The sequence below is a fragment of the Podarcis filfolensis genome (genome assembly GCF_964270895.1).
Source record: "Podarcis filfolensis genome assembly, chromosome: Z".
NCBI lineage: Eukaryota > Metazoa > Chordata > Lepidosauria > Squamata > Lacertidae > Podarcis > Podarcis filfolensis.
The window spans coordinates 49,844,014-49,863,104 of NC_139617.1; the positions used below are offsets into that span (position 1 = coordinate 49,844,014).

Here is a 19,091-nt window from a genome sequence, read left to right on the forward strand (position 1 = left end):
CATTTTTTTCGTATTTCCAGAGCAAGCACCAGAAACACCAGGCCTTTGAGGCGGAGCTACAGGCCAACGCCGACCGGATCCGGGGCGTCATCGACGTTGGCAACTCCCTCATCGAGCGCGGGGCCTGCGCCGGGAGCGAGGATGCCGTCAAGGTGGGTCGGTTTGCCCGGGGAAGCCTGTCGTGTGACCTGTCATATAAAAGCCCATGGCGTTTGGGAGAGAATGGTAGTTCCTGATTGGGCGTATCTGCTTCCTGGGCGGAGCTTTTGAGGTTTTTGTGTAGCTCCTGCTTCTCCTGGCTTCTAGTAGTGTTCCTGAGTTTCCTAAAGTGGACTAGCCTGTCATGTGACCTGTCATATAAAGGCCCATGTCGTTCTGAAGAGATTGGTACTTCCTGTTAGGATGTATCCACTTCCTGGGCGGAGCTATTGAGGTTTTCGTGTAGTCCGACTTGGCCAAACCGCTCTCATTCATCTTAGTTTCTGCTAGTGTTCCTGAATTTCCTAAAGCGGACAAGCCTGTCATGTGACCTGTCATATAAAAGCCCACGTCCTTCTGAGAATATTGGTACTTCCTGTTTGGATGTATCTCCTTCCTGGGTGGAGCTTTTGACGTTTTTGTGTATCTTGGCCTACTAGTGTTCTTGAATTTCCTAAAGCGGACAAGCCTGTCGAGTGACCTGTCATATAAAAGCCCACGGCGTTCCAAAGAGAATGGCGTCTCCTGATTGGACGTATCTGCTTCCTGGGCGGAGCTTTTGAGGTTTTTGTGTAGAATTGAAATCCTAATTTTAAAATCAGAAAATGAATCAAAATCTTCATTTTCAAATCAGAAACAGAATTGAAACCCTCATTTCAAAATCAGAAACGGAATGAAAATCCTCATTTTAAAATCTGAAATGGAATTGAAATCTTAATATCAAAACGGTGCCAAATGATCAGAAATAGAAATCTGATTTTAAGCTAGGATTCCCAAATTCCCTAAAGCAGACAAGCCTGTCATGTGACCTGTCATATGAAAGCCCTCGTCATTCCGAAGAGAATGGCACTTCCTGTCTGGACATATCCGCTTCCTGGGCGGAGCTTTTGAGGTTTTTGTGTAGCTAGGCCTGTCTGCTCCCATTTCTCTTCATTCTAGTTTCTACTAGTGTTCCCAAATTTCCTAAAGTGGACAAGCCTGTCATGTGACCTGTCATATGAAAGCCCTTGTCATTCCGAAGAGAATGGCACTTCCTGTTGGGATGTTTCTCCTTCCTGGGCGGAGCTTTGTAGCTCCGCCAGGCTAGTTGGCTCCCATTCATCCAGTGTGGCAAATTTCCTTCCACTAGCAATAATACTTTCAGTGGTTTGGGGACTGAGCCATAGGAAATAACTTCTTCCAAGAAATGTGAGGTGCAAGATTTTCAGAAACGGAATCTTAATTTTAAAAGAGTCCAGCGTTTTCAGAAATAGAAATCTGATTTTAAAATCAGAAACGGAATCAAAATCTTCAAATAGTGCAACGTTTTCTGAAATAGGAATCTTATTTTAAAATCAGAAACGGAATCGAAATCTTCATTTTCAAACCAGAAACAGAATTGAAATCCTAATTTCAAAATCAGAAACGGAATCAAAATCTTCATTTTAAAATCAGAAACGGAACTGAAATCTTCATTTTAAAATCAGAAACGGAATTGAAATCTTAATATCAAAACGGTGCCAAATGATCAGAAATAGAAATCTGATTTTAAGCTAGGATTCCCAAATTCCCTAAAGCAGACAAGCCTGTCATGTGACCTGTCATATGAAAGCCCTCGTCATTCCGAAGAGAATGGCACTTCCTGTCTGGACATATCCGCTTCCTGGGCGGAGCTTTGGAGGTTTTTGTTAGCTAGGCCTGTCTGCTCCCATTCATCTTCATTCTCGTTTCTACTAGTGTTCCCAAATTTCCTAAAGTGGACAAGCCTGTCATGTGACCTGTCATATGAAAGCCCTCGTCATTCCGAAGAGAATGGCACTTCCTGTCTGGACATATCCGCTTCCTGGGCGGAGCTTTGGAGGTTTTTGTTAGCTAGGCCTGTCTGCTCCCATTCATCTTCATTCTCGTTTCTACTAGTGTTCCCAAATTTCCTAAAGTGGACAAGCCTGTCATGTGACCTGTCATATGAAAGCCCTCGTCATTCCGAAGAGAATGGCACTTCCTGTCTGGACGTATCCGCTTCCTGGGCGGAGCTTTGGAGGTTTTTGTGTATCTGGCCAGTCCAAAATTCTTATCGTTATCAACATTTCGAGGCTTCGTCTCTTGGAAAACGGCATCAAATATTTGACTTTGATTGAATTTAATTTTGGTTCCCGAATTTCCCCCCCATTCTCGTTCCTCCCTCCCCTCTAGGCCCGATTGGCCGCCCTGGCCGACCAATGGCAGTTCCTCGTTCGGAAATCGGCCGAGAAGAGTCACCGTCTGAAGGAAGCCAATAAGCAACAGAATTTCAACACCGGGATCAAAGACTTTGACTTCTGGCTTTCAGAGGTAGGGGGCAGATCCGGGGGGGACATTCTATTATTATTATTATTATTATTATTATTATTATTATTATTATTATCATCATCATTATTACTAGTAGTAGTAGTTAGGGGGCACATCCGGGGGGACATTCTCTTATTTTATTTTTATTTTATTTTTAGAATCAAGTAGAAAACCATTAATATTATTATTAATTATTGGATGTTAAATAGTCATTGGAATGGTTATTGGAAATTTGAATAAAAATTAATTATAAAAAAAAATATTATTATTATTATTATTATTATTATTATTAATGATAATATTTATTGAATTGATCTCGGGGTGGGAGACAATGGGCAGAATCGAGTAGATAAATATCATCATCATCATCATCATCATCATCATCATTATTATTATTATTATTAACCCCCCAGGTGGAAGCGCTGCTCCGGGGGGGACATTCTATTAGTAGTAGTAGTAGTAGTAGTAGTTAGGGGGCACATCCGGGGGGACATTCTATTATTATTATTAGTAGTAGTAGTAGTAGTAGTTAGGGGGCACATCCGGGGGGACATTCTATTATTATTATTATTATTATTATTATTACTAGTAGTAGTAGTTAGGGGGCACATCTGGGGGGACATTCTATTATTATTATTAGTAGTAGTAGTAGTAGTAGTAGTTAGGGGGCACATCCGGGGGAACATTCTATTATTATTATTATTATTATTATTATTATTATTATTACTAGAAGTAGTAGTAGTTAGGGGGCACATCCAGGGGGACATTCTATTATTATTATTAGTAGTAGTAGTAGTAGTAGTAGTAGTGGTAGTAGTTAGGGGGCACATCCGGGGGGACATTCTATTATTATTATTATTAGTAGTAGTAGTAGTTAGGGGGCACATCCGGGGGGACATTCTATTATTATTAGTAGTAGTAGTAGTTAGGGGGCACATCCGGGGGGACATTCTATTATTATTATTATTAGTAGTAGTAGTTAGGGGGCACATCCGGGGGGGGACATTCTATTATTATTAGTAGTAGTAGTAGTTAGGGGGCACATCCGGGGGGACATTCTATTATTATTATTAGTAGTAGTAGTTAGGGGGCACATCCGGGGGGACATTCTATTATTATTATTATTAGTAGTAGTAGTAGTAGTAGTGGTAGTAGTTAGGGGGCACATCCGGGGGGACATTCTATTATTATTATTATTATTAGTAGTAGTAGTTAGGGGGCACATCCGGGGGCACATTCTATTAGTAGTAGTAGTAGTAGTAGTAGTTAGGGGGCACATCCGGGGGGACATTCTATTATTATTATTAGTAGTAGTAGTAGTAGTTAGGGGGCACATCCGGGGGGACATTCTATTATTATTATTAGTAGTAGTAGTAGTAGTAGTTAGGGGGCACATCCGGGGGGACATTCTATTATTATTATTATTATTAGTAGTAGTAGTAGTAGTTAGGGGGCACATCCGGGGGGACATTCTATTATTATTATTATTATTATTATTATTATTATTATTATTATTACTACTACTACTAGTAGTAGTAGTAGGGGGCACATCCGGAGGGACATTCTATTATTATTATTATTATTATTATTATTATTATTATTATTATTATTAGTACTAGTAGTTAGGGGGCACATCCGGGGGGACATTCTATTATTATTATTATTATTATTATTATTATTATTATTATTAGTACTAGTAGTAGTAGTAGTAGTAGTAGGGGGCACATCCGGAGGGACATTCTATTATTATTATTATTATTATTATTATTATTATTATTAGTACTAGTAGTTAGGGGGCACATCCGGGGGGACATTCTATTATTATTATTATTATTATTATTATTATTATTATTATTATTACTAGTAGTAGTAGTAGTTAGGGGGCACATCTGGGGGGAAATTCTATTATTTAATTTAATTTAATTTAATTTTTAGAATCAAGTAGAAAACCATTAATATTATTAATTATTGTTGTTATTATTATTATTAATGATAATATTTATTGAATTGATCTCGGGGTGGGAGACAATGGGCAGAATCGAGTAGATAAATATTATTATTATTATTATTATTATTATTATTATTATTATTATTATTATTATTATTAACCCCCCAGGTGGAAGCGCTGCTCCGGGGGGAACATTCTATTATTATTATTAGTAGTAGTAGTAGTAGTAGTAGTTAGGGGGCAGATCTGGGGGGGGACATTCTCTTATTTTATTTTTATTTTATTTTTAGAATCAAGTAGAAAACCATTAATATTATTATTAATTATTGGATGTTAAATAGTCATTGGAATGGTTATTGGAAATTTGAATAAAAATTAATTATTAAAAAAATTATTATTATTATTATTATTATTATTATTAATGATAATATTTATTGAATTGATCTCGGGGTGGGAGACAATGGGCAGAATCGAGTAGATTATTATTATTATTATTATTATTATTATTATTATTATTAACCCCCCAGGTGGAAGCGCTGCTCCGGGGGGGACATTCTCTTATTTTATTTTTATTTTATTTTTAGAATCAAGTAGAAAACCATTAATATTATTATTAATTATTGGATGTTAAATAGTCATTGGAATGGTTATTGGAAATTTGAATAAAAATTAATTATTAAAAAAATTATTATTATTATTATTATTATTATTATTATTAATGATAATATTTATTGAATTGATCTCGGGGTGGGAGACAATGGGCAGAATCGAGTAGATTATTATTATTATTATTATTATTATTATTATTATTATTAACCCCCCAGGTGGAAGCGCTGCTCCGGGGGGGACATTCTCTTATTTTATTTTTATTTTATTTTTAGAATCAAGTAGAAAACCATTAATATTATTATTAATTATTGGATGTTAAATAGTCATTGGAATGGTTATTGGAAATTTGAATAAAAATTAATTATAAAAATTATTATTATTATTATTATTATTATTATTATTATTAATGATAATATTTATTGAATTGATCTCGGGGTGGGAGACAATGGGCAGAATCGAGTAGATAGCCATTATTATTATTATTATTATTATTATTATTATTATTATTAATAATAATTAATTATTATTATTATTCCCCCAGGTGGAAGCGCTGCTCGCCTCTGAGGATTATGGGAAAGATTTGGCGTCCGTTAATAACCTTCTTAAGAAACACCAGCTGCTGGAAGCCGATATTTCGGCCCACGAGGTACAATCTTACTCTTAAAACGCTGCCTAGTTTTATAATTGGAAACGGGACCGGAATCTTCATTTTAAAATCGGAAACGGAATCAAAATCGAAATTTCAAACTCAGAAACGGAATCAACATCTTGATTTCAAAATCAGGAACGGAATCTTGATTTCAGAATCAGAATCGGAATAGAAAACTTGATTTCAAAATCAGAAACGAAATCAAAATCTTGATTTCAAAACCAGAAACGGAATCAACATCTTGATTTCAAAATCAGAAACGGCATCGAAATATTGATTTCAAAATCGGGAACAGAATAGAAATCTTGATTTCAAAATCAGGAATGGAATCAAAATCTTGATTTCAAAATCAGGAACGGAATCTTGATTTCAGAATCAGAATCGGAATAGAAATCTTGATTTCAAAATCAGAAACGGAATCAAAATCTTGATTTCAAAATCAGGAACGGAATCAAAATCTTGATTTCAAAATCAGGAACGGAATCTTGATTTCAGAATCAGAATCGGAATAGAAATCTTGATTTCAAAATCAGAAACGGAATCAAAATCTTCACTTTCAAACCAGAAATGGAATCGAAATCTTCATTTCAATATCAGAAACAGAATCACAATCCTAAATTTAAAATCAGAAATGGAACTGAAATCTTCATTTCAAAATCAAAACCCTCCTTGCAAAATCGGAAACGGAATCAAAATCATTCTAAAATTGCGCCAAATTTTCAAAAATTGTTTTTTTGGGTAAAAATTAAATCTCATTTTTTTAAAAAAAAAATAACAATAAATATTTTTTAACTTTTTGGGGGGGAAATTGAATTTTTTTTAAATTAAATGTAAAAAATTGAATTTTTTTAAAAATTAAATGTAAAAAATTGAATTTTTTTAAATTAAATGTAAAAAATTGAATATTTTTTAAATTAAATGTAAAAAATTGAATATTTTAAAAAATTAAATGTAAAAATTTGAATTTATTTTTTAATTAAATGTAAAAATTGACTTTTTAAAAAATTAAATGTAAAAAATTGAATTTTTTTAAGTTAAATGTAAAAAATTGAATATTTTTTAAATTAAATGTAAAAATTTGAATATTTTAAAAAATTAAATGTAAAAAATTGAATATTTTTTAAATTAAATGTAAAAAATTGAATATTTTAAAAAATTAAATGTAAAAATTTGAATTTATTTTTTAATTAAATGTAAAAATTGACTTTTTAAAAAATTAAATGTAAAAAATTGAATTTTTTTAAGTTAAATGTAAAAAATTGAATATTTTTTAAATTAAATGTAAAAATTTGAATATTTTAAAAAATTAAATGTAAAAAATTGAATATTTTTTAAATTAAATGTAAAAAATTGAATATTTTAAAAAATTAAATGTAAAAATTTGAATTTATTTTTTAATTAAATGTAAAAATTGACTTTTTTTAAAATTAAATGTAAAAAATTGAATTTTTTTTAAATTAAATGTAAAAAATTGAATTTTTTTTTAACCCTCCGCTTCCCGTCCCTCCGCAGGATCGCCTGAAGGATCTGAATGGCCAAGCCGACAGCCTGATGACCAGCAGCGCCTTTGACACCTCCCAGGTCAAGGAGAAGCGGGAGACGGTCAACGGGAGATTCCAGCGGATCACTGCCATGGCGGCCGCCCGGCGGGCCAAGCTGAACGAATCCCACCGGCTCCACCAGTTCTTCCGGGATATGGACGACGAGGAATCCTGGATCAAGTAGGTCCCTTGTGGGGGGGAGACAGGGGCGGGGTGACGGGATCCCAAAGCCTAACCTTACAAGATAAGCCTGACCCTAAAAGGGATCCCAAAGCCTCACCCTACAAGATAAGCCTGACCCTAAAATGGATCCCAAAGCCTAACCCTACGAGATAAGCCTGACCCTAAAAGGGATCCCAAAGCCTCACCCTACAAGATAAGCCTGACCCTAAAATGGATCCCAAAGCCTCACCCTACGAGATAAGCCTGACCCTAAAATGGATCCCAAAGCCTCACCCTACGAGATAAGCCTGACCCTAAAATGGATCCCAAAGCCTCACCCTACAAGATAAGCCTGACCCTAAAAGGGATCCCAAAGCCTAACCCTACGAGATAAGCCTGACCCTAAAATGGATCCCAAAGCCTAACCCTACGAGATAAGCCTGACCCTAAAATGGATCCCAAAGCCTCACCTTACGAGATAAGCCTGACCCTAAAATGGATCCCAAAGCCTAACCTTACGAGATAAGCCTGACCCTAAAATGGATCCCAAAGCCTAACCCTACGAGATAAGCCTGACCCTAAAATGGATCCCAAAGCCTCACCCTACAAGATAAGCCTGACCCTAAAATGGATCCCAAAGCCTCATAAGCCTGACCCTAAAATGGATCCCAAAGCCTAACCCTACGAGATAAGCCTGACCCTAAAATGGATCCCAAAGCCTAACCCTACGAGATAAGCCTGACCCTAAAATGGATCCCAAAGCCTAACCCTACGAGATAAGCCTGACCCTAAAATGGATCCCAAAGCCTAACCCTACGAGATAAGCCTGACCCTAAAATGGATCCCAAAGCCTAACCCTACGAGATAAGCCTGACCCTAAAATGGATCCCAAAGCCTAACCCTACGAGATAAGCCTGACCCTAAAATGGATCCCAAAGCCTAACCCTACGAGATAAGCCTGACCCTAAAATGGATCCCAAAGCCTCACCCTACAAGATAAGCCTGAACCTAAAATGGATCCCAAAGCCTAACCCTACGAGATAAGCCTGACCCTAAAATGGATCCCAAAGCCTCACCCTACAAGATAAGCCTGAACCTAAAATGGATCCCAAAGCCTAACCCTACGAGATAAGCCTGACCCTAAAATGGATCCCAAAGCCTAACCCTACGAGATAAGCCTGACCCTAAAATGGATCCCAAAGCCTAACCCTACAAGATAAGCCTGAACCTAAAATGGATCCCAAAGCCTAACCCTACGAGATAAGCCTGACCCTAAAATGGATCCCAAAGCCTAACCCTACGAGATAATCCTGACCCTAAAATGGATCCCAAAGCCTAACCCTACGAGATAAGCCTGACCCTAAAATGGATCCCAAAGCCTAACCCTACGAGATAAGCCTGACCCTAAAATGGATCCCAAAGCCTAACCCTACGAGATAAGCCTGACCCTAAAAGGGATCCCAAAGCCTAACCCTACGAGATAAGCCTGACCCTAAAATGGATCCCAAAGCCTCACCCTACAAGATAGGCCTGACCCTAAAATGGATCCCAAAGCCTAACCCTACGAGATAAGCCTGACCCTAAAATGGATCCCAAAGCCTAACCCTACGAGATAAGCCTGACCCTAAAATGGATCCCAAAGCCTAACCCTACAAGATAAGCCTGACCCTAAAATGGATCCCAAAGCCTAACCCTACGAGATAAGCCTGACCCTAAAATGGATCCCAAAGCCTAACCCTACAAGATAAGCCTGAACCTAAAATGGATCCCAAAGCCTAACCCTACGAGATAAGCCTGACCCTAAAATGGATCCCAAAGCCTAACCCTACGAGATAAGCCTGACCCTAAAATGGATCCCAAAGCCTAACCCTACAAGATAAGCCTGAACCTAAAATGGATCCCAAAGCCTAACCCTACAAGATAAGCCTGACCCTAAAATGGATCCCAAAGCCTAACCCTACGAGATAAGCCTGACCCTAAAATGGATCCCAAAGCCTCACCCTACGAGATAAGCCTGACCCTAAAATGGATCCCAAAGCCTAACCCTACGAGATAAGCCTGACCCTAAAATGGATCCCAAAGCCTAACCCTACGAGATAAGCCTGACCCTAAAATGGATCCCAAAGCCTAACCCTACGAGATAAGCCTGAACCTAAAATGGATCCCAAAGCCTAACCCTACGAGATAAGCCTGACCCTAAAATGGATCCCAAAGCCTCACCCTACAAGATAAGCCTGAACCTAAAATGTTTCATAATATCATCATCATCATATTTATCTTTATCATTCATTATAGCTTTTCTCAAAGGCTAAGAGACGTTGTTTATTATTATTATTATTATTATTATTATTATTATTATTATTATTTTATTATTGTTTTATTATTATTATTATTATTATTATTATTATTATTATTATTATTATTAGCAGCAGCAGCAGCAGCACTGGGCATCCCGATCTTTTCGTATCATAATTTCATATTATTATTATTATCATCATCAACATCATTAATTATTATTAGCACTGGGCATCCCGATCCATAGCTTTTCTCAAAGGCTAAGAGACATTTAATATTATTATTATTATTATTATTATTATTATTATTATTAGCAGCAGCACTGGGCATCCAGATCTTTTCGTATTGTAATTACATGTTATTATTATCATCATCATCATCAATTATTATTAGCACTGGGCATAGCTTTTCTCAAAGGCTAAGATATATTTCATATTATTATTATTATTATTATTATTATCATTATTATTATCATTATTACGCATCCTCTGATCCCCTTATAAAATGCTATTATTATTATTATTATTATTATTATTATTATTATTATTATTAATACCCATCCTCTGATGCCCTTATAAAATGCTATTATTATTATTATTATTATTATTATTACCCATCCTCTGATCCCCTTATAAAATGCTATTATTATTATTATTATTATTACCCATCCTCTGATCCCCTTATAAAATGCTATTATTATTATTATTATTATTATTATTATTACCCATCCTCTGATCCCCTTATAAAATGCTATTATTATTATTATTATTATTACCCATCCTCTGATCCCCTTATAAAATGCTATTATTATTATTATTATTATTATTATTACCCATCCTCTGATCCCCTTATAAAATGCTATTATTATTATTATTATTATTACCCATCCTCTGATCCCCTTATAAAATGCTATTATTATTATTATTATTATTATTATTATTAATATCCATCCTCTGATCCCCTTATAAAATGCTATTATTATTATTATTATTATTATTATTATTATTACCCATCCTCTGATCCCCTTATAAAATGCTATTATTATTATTATTATTATTATTATTATTATTACCCATCCTCTGATCCCCTTATAAAATGCTATTATTATTATTATTATTACCCATCCTCTGATCCCCTTATAAAATGCTATTATTATTATTATTATTATTATTATTATTATTAATATCCATCCTCTGATCCCCTTATAAAATGCTATTATTATTATTATTATTATTATTATTATTACCCATCCTCTGATCCCCTTATAAAATGCTATTATTATTATTATTATTATTATTATTACCCATCCTCTGATCCCCTTATAAAATGCTATTATTATTATTATTATTATTACCCATCCTCTGATCCCCTTATAAAATGCTATTATTATTATTATTATTATTATTATTATTATTATTATTAATATCCATCCTCTGATCCCCTTATAAAATGCTATTATTATTATTATTATTATTATTATTACCCATCCTCTGATCCCCTTATAAAATGCTATTATTATTATTATTATTATTATTATTACCCATCCTCTGATCCCTTTATAAAATGCTATTATTATTATTATTATTATTATTATTATTAATATCCATCCTCTGATCCCCTTATAAAATGCTATTATTATTATTATTATTATTATTATTATTATTATTATTACTCATCTGATCCCCTTATAAAATGCTATTATTATTATTATTATTATTATTATTATTATTATTATTATTATTAATATTATTATTTTCCCGATCTTCCCAGGGAGAAGAAGCTCCTCGTCAGTTCGGAGGATTACGGCCGGGATCTGACCGGCGTCCAAAACCTGCGGAAGAAACACAAGCGGCTGGAGGCCGAATTGGCCGCCCACGAACCGGCCATCCAGGTGGGTCAAAGTGGATCCCGGGATCCAGTGGATCCCATCGCGTGGTCCCAAATGGATCCGCTCCTCCCTCGCCGATTCCCGGATTCCCAGCGGCACCTGCCTTGGGGATCTGATATGGGGCGGAAGGGATCCGCTTGATTCCAGATCCCTTCTGGTTTCCGGTCCTTGGGTTGGATCTGGGATCTCCCCGGGGGGATCGGGGGATCGGCTGGATTGGCAAGGGGTGGGCAGGACAGTGATGATGGCGTCTGAAATAGGCGTCTGATAATAATAATTATTATTATTGCTGTTAATAAAATAATGACATAAGAGAATAAGGGAATAATTATTCAATTACGATTCAAGAATTGAAAAATAATTGGAAAAGTGAATAATTATTCACTGAAATAGGCAGTTGACCATAATTATTAGTGAATAAGTTAATAATAATAATTGTTATTAATTATTATTAAGTTAATAATAGTTGAATGAGTGAATAATTATTCAATAATCCTGATTCAGTAATTTAATAATAATTGAATAAGTGAATAATTCAATTATTCACTTTGAACAATAAATGAATAATTGAATTATTCACTTATTCAATTATTATTAAATTACTGAATCATGATTATTCAGTTATTGAACAATTCTTCCATTATTGAATAATAATTCAAAATTTCAATAATAATTATTGAATGATTATCAAGCAATAACAAGGATCGAATCATAATTATTCCATAATCGGATAATCAAATAATGATTAAATAATTCAGCAAGATGTATGAATCAATAATAAGAAGAACAACAATAATGATAGTTTGTGTGATTTTTTCCATTATTATTCGACAATAATAATTCAACCGTTAAAATTGAATAATTGAATAATAATTAAACATTTCAGCAATATGTATGAATCAATAACGATAATAATAAACGTTTGCGTGATTTTTTCCATTATTATTCGACAATAATAATTCAACCGTTAGAATTGAATAATCGAATAATAATTAAATATTTCAGCAATATGTATGAATCAATAATGATAATAATAAACGTTTGCGTGATTTTTTCCGTTATTATTCAACAATAATAATTCAACAATTACAATGGAATAATATTTATTTTTGAATAATAAATATTACAATTATAATATTACAAATATTACAATTATGAATAATTACAACTGAAAAATAATTGGAAATGTGAATAATTATTCACTGAAATAGGCAGTTGACAATAATTATTAGTGAACAAGTTAATAATAATAATTGTTATTAATTATTATTAGTAAGTTAATAATAATTGAATGAGTGAATAATTATTCAATAATCCTGATTCAGTAATTTAATAATAATTGAATAAGTGAATAATTCAATTATTCACTTATTGTTCACTTACTCAATTATTGAACAATTCTTCCATTATTGAATAATAATTCAAAATTTCAATAATAATTATTCAATGACGATAATAATAAATGTTTGCGTGATTTTTTCCGTTATTATTCAACAATAATAATTCAACAATTACAATTGAATAATATTTATTTTTGAATAATAAATATTACAATTATAATATTACAAATATTACAATTATGAATAATTACAATTGAAAAATAATTGGAAAAGTGAATAATTATTCACTGAAATAGGCAGTTGACAGTAATTATTAGTGAATAAGTTAATAATAATAACAATCATGATTATTGAATAATCACTCATTCAATTATTATTAACTTATTAATAATAATTAATAAGTTAATAATAATTGAATGAGTGATTATTCAATAATCATGATTCAGTAATTTAATAATAATTGAATAATTAAGCAAATAATAATAATAATAATAATAATAATAATAATAATAATAATAATAATTTTCCAGGGCGTTCTGGACACCGGGAAGAAACTCTCGGACGACAACACCATTGGCAAAGAGGAGATCCAGCAAAGACTGGCTCACTTTGTGGATCACTGGCAAGAGCTCAAGAGGCTGGCTGCCGCCCGGTAAGCAAAGGATCCCGGATCCCGGCGGGGATCTGAGTTTCCGGACGCGTCCCGTAGAAGGGATCTCGAGTGAGGAGAGGAGGAGATAGGACTGTAGAAGGGATCTCATAGGAGGAGATAGGATCGTAGAAGGGATCTCATAGGAGGAGATAGGATCGTAGAAGGGATCTCGAGGGAGGATAGAAGGGATCTTGAGGGAGGATAGGATTGCAGAAGGGATCTCATAGGAGGAGATAGGATCGTAGAAGGGATCTCGAGGAAAGGATCGTAGAAGGGATCTCATAGGAGGAGATAGGACTGTAGAAGGGATCTCGAGGGAGGAGAGGAGGAGATAGGACTGTAGAAGGGATCTCATAGGAGATAGGATCGTAGAAGGGATCTCATAGGAGGAGGTAGGATTGTAGAAGGGATCTCATAGGAGGAGATAGGATTGTAGAAGGGATCTCGAGGGAGGAGAGGAGATAGGACTGTAGAAGGGATCTCATAGGAGATAGGATCGTAGAAGGGATCTCATAGGAGGAGATAGGATTGTAGAAGGGATCTCATAGGAGGAGATAGGATTGTAGAAGGGATCTCGAGGGAGGAGAGGAGGAGATAGGACTGTAGAAGGGATCTCATAGGAGATAGGATTGTAGAAGGGATCTCATAGGAGGAGATAGGATTGTAGAAGGGATCTCGAGGGAGGAGAGGAGGAGATAGGACTGTAGAAGGGATCTCATAGGAGGAGATAGGATTGTAGAAGGGATCTCATAGGAGGAGATAGGATTGTAGAAGGGATCTCATAGGAGATAGGATCGTAGAAGGGATCTTGACGGAGGAGAGAAGGGGATAGGATCGTAGAAGGGATCTCGACAGGATAGAATGAGGATCATAGAAGGGATCTCGATGGAGAGTAGAAGGAGATAGGATTGTAGAAGGGATCTCATAGGAGGAGCTAGGATTGTAGAAGGGATCTCATTGGAGGATAGGAGGGTTGTAGAAGGGATCTTGACGGAGAAGGATAGGAAGATAGGATTGTAGAAGGGATCTCATCAGAGGATAGAAGATAGGATCGTAGAAGGGATCTTTACGGATGGGGATAGAAGGGGATAGGCTCATAGAAGAGATCTTGACAGAGAAGGACAGAATCAGATAGGATCGCAGAAGGGATCTTGACGGAGGAAAGCAGGTGATAGGATCATAGAAGGGATCTCGACGGAGGGTAGAAGGGATTTTGACGGAGAAGGATAGAAGGAAATAGGATCATAGAAAAGATCTCGACGGAGAAAAGAAGGGGATAGGATCATAGAAGGGATCTTGACGGAGGAAAGCAGGTGATAGGATCATAGAAGGGATCTCGACGGAGAAGGATAGAAGGAAATAGGATCATAGAAAAGATCTCGACGGAGAAAAGAAGGGGATAGGATCATAGAAGGGATCTCAATGGAGGATAGGAGGATTGTAGAAGGGATCTTGACAGAGAAGGATAGAAGGAGATAGGATCATAGAAGGGATTTGGACAGAAGATAGAAGGGGATAGGATTGTAAAAGGGATTTGGACGGAGGATAGGATCGTAGAAGGGATCTCAAGGAAGGATAGAAGGAGATAGGATCTTATAAGAGATCTCGATTGAGGAAAGCAGGAGATGGGATCTTATAAGAGATCTCGATCGAGGAAAGCAGGAGATGGGATCGTAGAAGGGATCTTGATGGAGGATAGAACCAGATAGTATTGTAGAAGTGATCTCGACAGAGGATAGAAGGGGATCGGATCGTCAAAGGGATCTCCATGGAGGATAGGAGGGTTGTAGAAGGGATATTGACTGAGAAGGAGGTAGGATCGCAGAACGGATCTCCATGGAGACGGGTAGAAGGGAAGGGGATGGATCTCCGCGTCCAAGGATAGAAGCTCTGATCCGGATTTGACCCGGATCCCGTTTTGGATCTCCCTCAGGGGCCAGCGTCTGGAGGAATCCCTTGAATACCAGCAATTTGTGGCCAACGTGGAGGAAGAGGAAGCCTGGATCAACGAGAAGATGACCCTGGTGGCCAGCGAGGATTACGGAGACACCCTGGCGGCCATCCAGGTGAGTGGATCCCAGTGGATCCCGACAACTGACGGGACCGGGTGGATCCTGGTGACCGATGGGATCCTACGACAGTGGGATTGGGTTTGTCCCAATGACTGACGGATCGGTGGCTCCTATGACCGGTGGGGTCGGGTGGATCCCGATGACCGATGGATCGGGTGGATCCTATGACTGCTGGGGTCAGGTGGATCCTGATTACTGACGGATAGGAGGATCCTATGAGCGGTGGGATCGGGTGGATCCTGATGAACGACGGGTTGGTTGATCATAGGACCGGTGGGATCAGGTGGATCCTGGTGGCTGACGGATCGTGGATCCCATGGCCGGTGGGATCGGGTGGATCGGATGACTGACGGGTCGGGTAGTTCCTACGACAGGTGGGAGCGGGTGGATCCTGATGACTGACGGATCAGTGGATCCTATGAACGGTGGGATTGGTATATCCCGATGACCGACGGGAACGGGTGGATCCCGATGGCCGGCAGGTTCCCTCCCCGCCTGACCCTTCTGGGATCCCTGGAGGATCTCCCTTGCCCCCGTTCAGGATCCCACCACAGACCCATCCGGTAGGCAGGACTGAGATCTAGGATCGTGGCCCAGATTGGTTGTTAATAATAATAATAAGAATAATAAGAATAAGAATAAGAATAAGAATAAGAATAAGAATAATAATATCACCATCCCATTACTAATATTGCTGTTTTTATTATTAAAAACTGGGGGGTCCATTCATAATTGGGGGGTCCATTATTATTATTATTATTATTATTATTATTATTATTATCATTATCATCATCATCATCATCACTATTATTATTATCATTATCATTATTATTAGCATTATTATTATTATCATTATTAGCAGTCATTAGCCTGACCACTCAGGATCGAACCCTCAAGAGTAGGGATCTGGTGGGGGGTTATTAGCCTGATCCCCCAGGATCGAACCCTCAAGAATAGGGATCTGGTTATTAGCCTGATCCCCCAGGATCGAACCCTCAAGAGTAGGGATCTGGTGGTGGGTTATTGGCCTGACCCCCAGGATCGAACCCTCAAGAGTAGGGATCTGGTGGGTGTTATTGGCCTGATCCCCCAGGATCGAACCCTCAAGAGTAGGGATCTGGTGGGTGTTATTGGCCTGATCCCCAGGATCGAATCCTCAAGAGTAGGGATCTGGTGGGGGGTTATTAGCCTGATCCCCCAGGATCGAACCCTCAAGAATAGGGATCTGGTTATTAGCCTGATCCCCCAGGATCGAACCCTCAAGAGTAGGGATCTGGTGGTGGGTTATTGGCCTGACCCCCAGGATCGAACCCTCAAGAGTAGGGATCTGGTGGGGGTTATTAGCCTGATCCCCCAGGATCGAACCCTCAAGAGTAGGGATCTGGTGGGGGGGTTATTAGCCTGATCCCCCAGGATCGAACCCTCAAGAGTAGGGATCTGGTGGGTGTTATTGGCCTGATCCCCAGGATCGAATCCTCAAGAGTAGGGATCTGGTGGGGGGTTATTAGCCTGATCCCCCAGGATCGAACCCTCAAGAATAGGGATCTGGTTATTAGCCTGATCCCCCAGGATCGAACCCTCAAGAGTAGGGATCTGGTGGTGGGTTATTGGCCTGACCCCCAGGATCGAACCCTCAAGAGTAGGGATCTGGTGGGGGTTATTAGCCTGATCCCCCAGGATCGAACCCTCAAGAGTAGGGATCTGGTGGGGGGTTATTAGCCTGATCCCCCAGGATCGAACCCTCAAGAGTAGGGATCTGGTGGGTGTTATTGGCCTGATCCCCAGGATCGAATCCTCAAGAGTAGGGATCTGGTGGGGGGTTATTAGCCTGACCCTCCAGGATCGAACCCTCAAGAGTCGGGATCTGGTGGGGGGTTATTAGCCTGATCCCCCAGGATCGAACCCTCAAGAGTCGGGATCTGGTGGGGGGTTATTAGCCTGACCCTCCAGGATCGAACCCTCAAGAGTCGGGATCTGGTGGGGGGTTATTAGCCTGATCCCCCAGGATTGAACCCTCAAGAGTAGGGATCTGGTGGTGGGTTATTGGCCTGACCCCCAGGATCGAACCCTCAAGAGTAGGGATCTGGTGGGGGTTATTAGCCTGATCCCCCAGGATCGAACCCTCAAGAGTAGGGATCTGGTGGGGGGTTATTAGCCTGATCCCCCAGGATCGAACCCTCAAGAGTAGGGATCTGGTGGGGGGTTATTAGCCTGATCCCCCAGGATCGAACCCTCAAGAGTAGGGATCTGGTGGGTGTTATTGGCCCGATCCCCAGGATCGAATCCTCAAGAGTAGGGATCTGGTGGGGGTTATTAGCCTGACCCCCCAGGATCGAACCCTCAAGAGTAGGGATCTGGTGGGTGTTATTGGCCTGATCCCCAGGATCGAATCCTCAAGAGTAGGGATCTGGTGGGGGTTATTAGCCTGACCCTCCAGGATCGAACCCTCAAGAGTCGGGATCTGGTGGGGGGTTATTAGCCTGATCCCCCAGGATCGAACCCTCAAGAGTAGGGATCTGATTTGGGGGATCCGTCGCCCCCCCAATTTGACCGCCGGATCCGCCGATTCCCCCCCCCAGGGCCTGCTGAAGAAACACGAAGCCTTTGAGACCGACTTTGCCGTCCACAAGGAGCGGGTCAACGACGTCTGCGCCAACGGGCAGGAACTGATCCAGAAGGTGAGCTTCCTTCCTTCCTTCCTTCCTTCCTTCCTTCCTTCCTCCTTCCTTCCTTCCTTCCTTCCTTTCCTTCCTTCTCTGCTTCTTTCCTTCCTTCTTTTCCTTCCTTCCTCCCTCCCTCCCTTTCCTTCCTTCCTCCCTTTCTCCTTCCTTCCTTCCTTCCTTCCTCCCTTTCTCCTTCCTTTCTTCCTTCCTCCTTCCTCCCTCCCTCCCTCCCTCCCTCCCTTCCTTTCCTTCATTCCTCCCTTTCTCCTTCCTTCCTTCCTCCCTCCCTCCCTCCCTCCCTTCCTTCCTCCCTCCCCTCCCTCCCTCCCTTTCTCCTTCCTTCCTTTCCTTCCTTCCTCCCTTTCCTCCTTCCTTCCTTCCTTCCTTCCTCCCTTTCTCCTTCCTTCCTTCCTTCCTTCCTTTCCTTCCTTCCTTCCTTCCTTCCTCCCTTCTCCTTCCTTCCTTCCTTCCTTCCTTCCTCCCTTTCTCCTTCCTTTCTTCCTTCCTCCTTCCTCCCTCCCTCCCTCCCTCCCTTCCTTTCCTTAATTCCTCCCTTTCTCCTTCCTTCCTTCCTTCCTCCCTCCCTCCCTCCCTCCCTTTCTCCTTCCTTCCTCCCTCCCTCCCTCCCTCCCTCCCTCCCTCCCTTTCTCCTTCCTTCCTTTCCTTCCTTCCTCCCTTTCTCCTTCCTTCCTTCCTTCCTTCCTTCCTTCCTTCCTTCCTTCCTCCCTTTCTTCTTCCTTCCTTCCTTCCTTCCTTCCTTCCTTCCT

General features: G+C 38.9%; 1 protein-coding gene across 1 annotated transcript in view; it reads left to right on the forward strand.

Annotated features, from left to right (window-relative positions):
- Positions 1–19,091, forward strand: part of LOC310754655 (spectrin alpha chain, non-erythrocytic 1) — a 76,163-nt gene that overhangs the window by 15,511 nt on the left and 41,561 nt on the right. The window contains exons 7-14 of the mRNA XM_083596720.1: positions 21–152; positions 2,371–2,508; positions 5,604–5,708; positions 7,224–7,432; positions 11,480–11,600; positions 13,468–13,589; positions 15,523–15,655; positions 18,241–18,339. Coding sequence (XP_083452846.1) covers positions 21–152; positions 2,371–2,508; positions 5,604–5,708; positions 7,224–7,432; positions 11,480–11,600; positions 13,468–13,589; positions 15,523–15,655; positions 18,241–18,339 — 1,059 coding nt within the window. The remainder of the gene's footprint in view (positions 1–20; positions 153–2,370; positions 2,509–5,603; positions 5,709–7,223; positions 7,433–11,479; positions 11,601–13,467; positions 13,590–15,522; positions 15,656–18,240; positions 18,340–19,091) is intronic.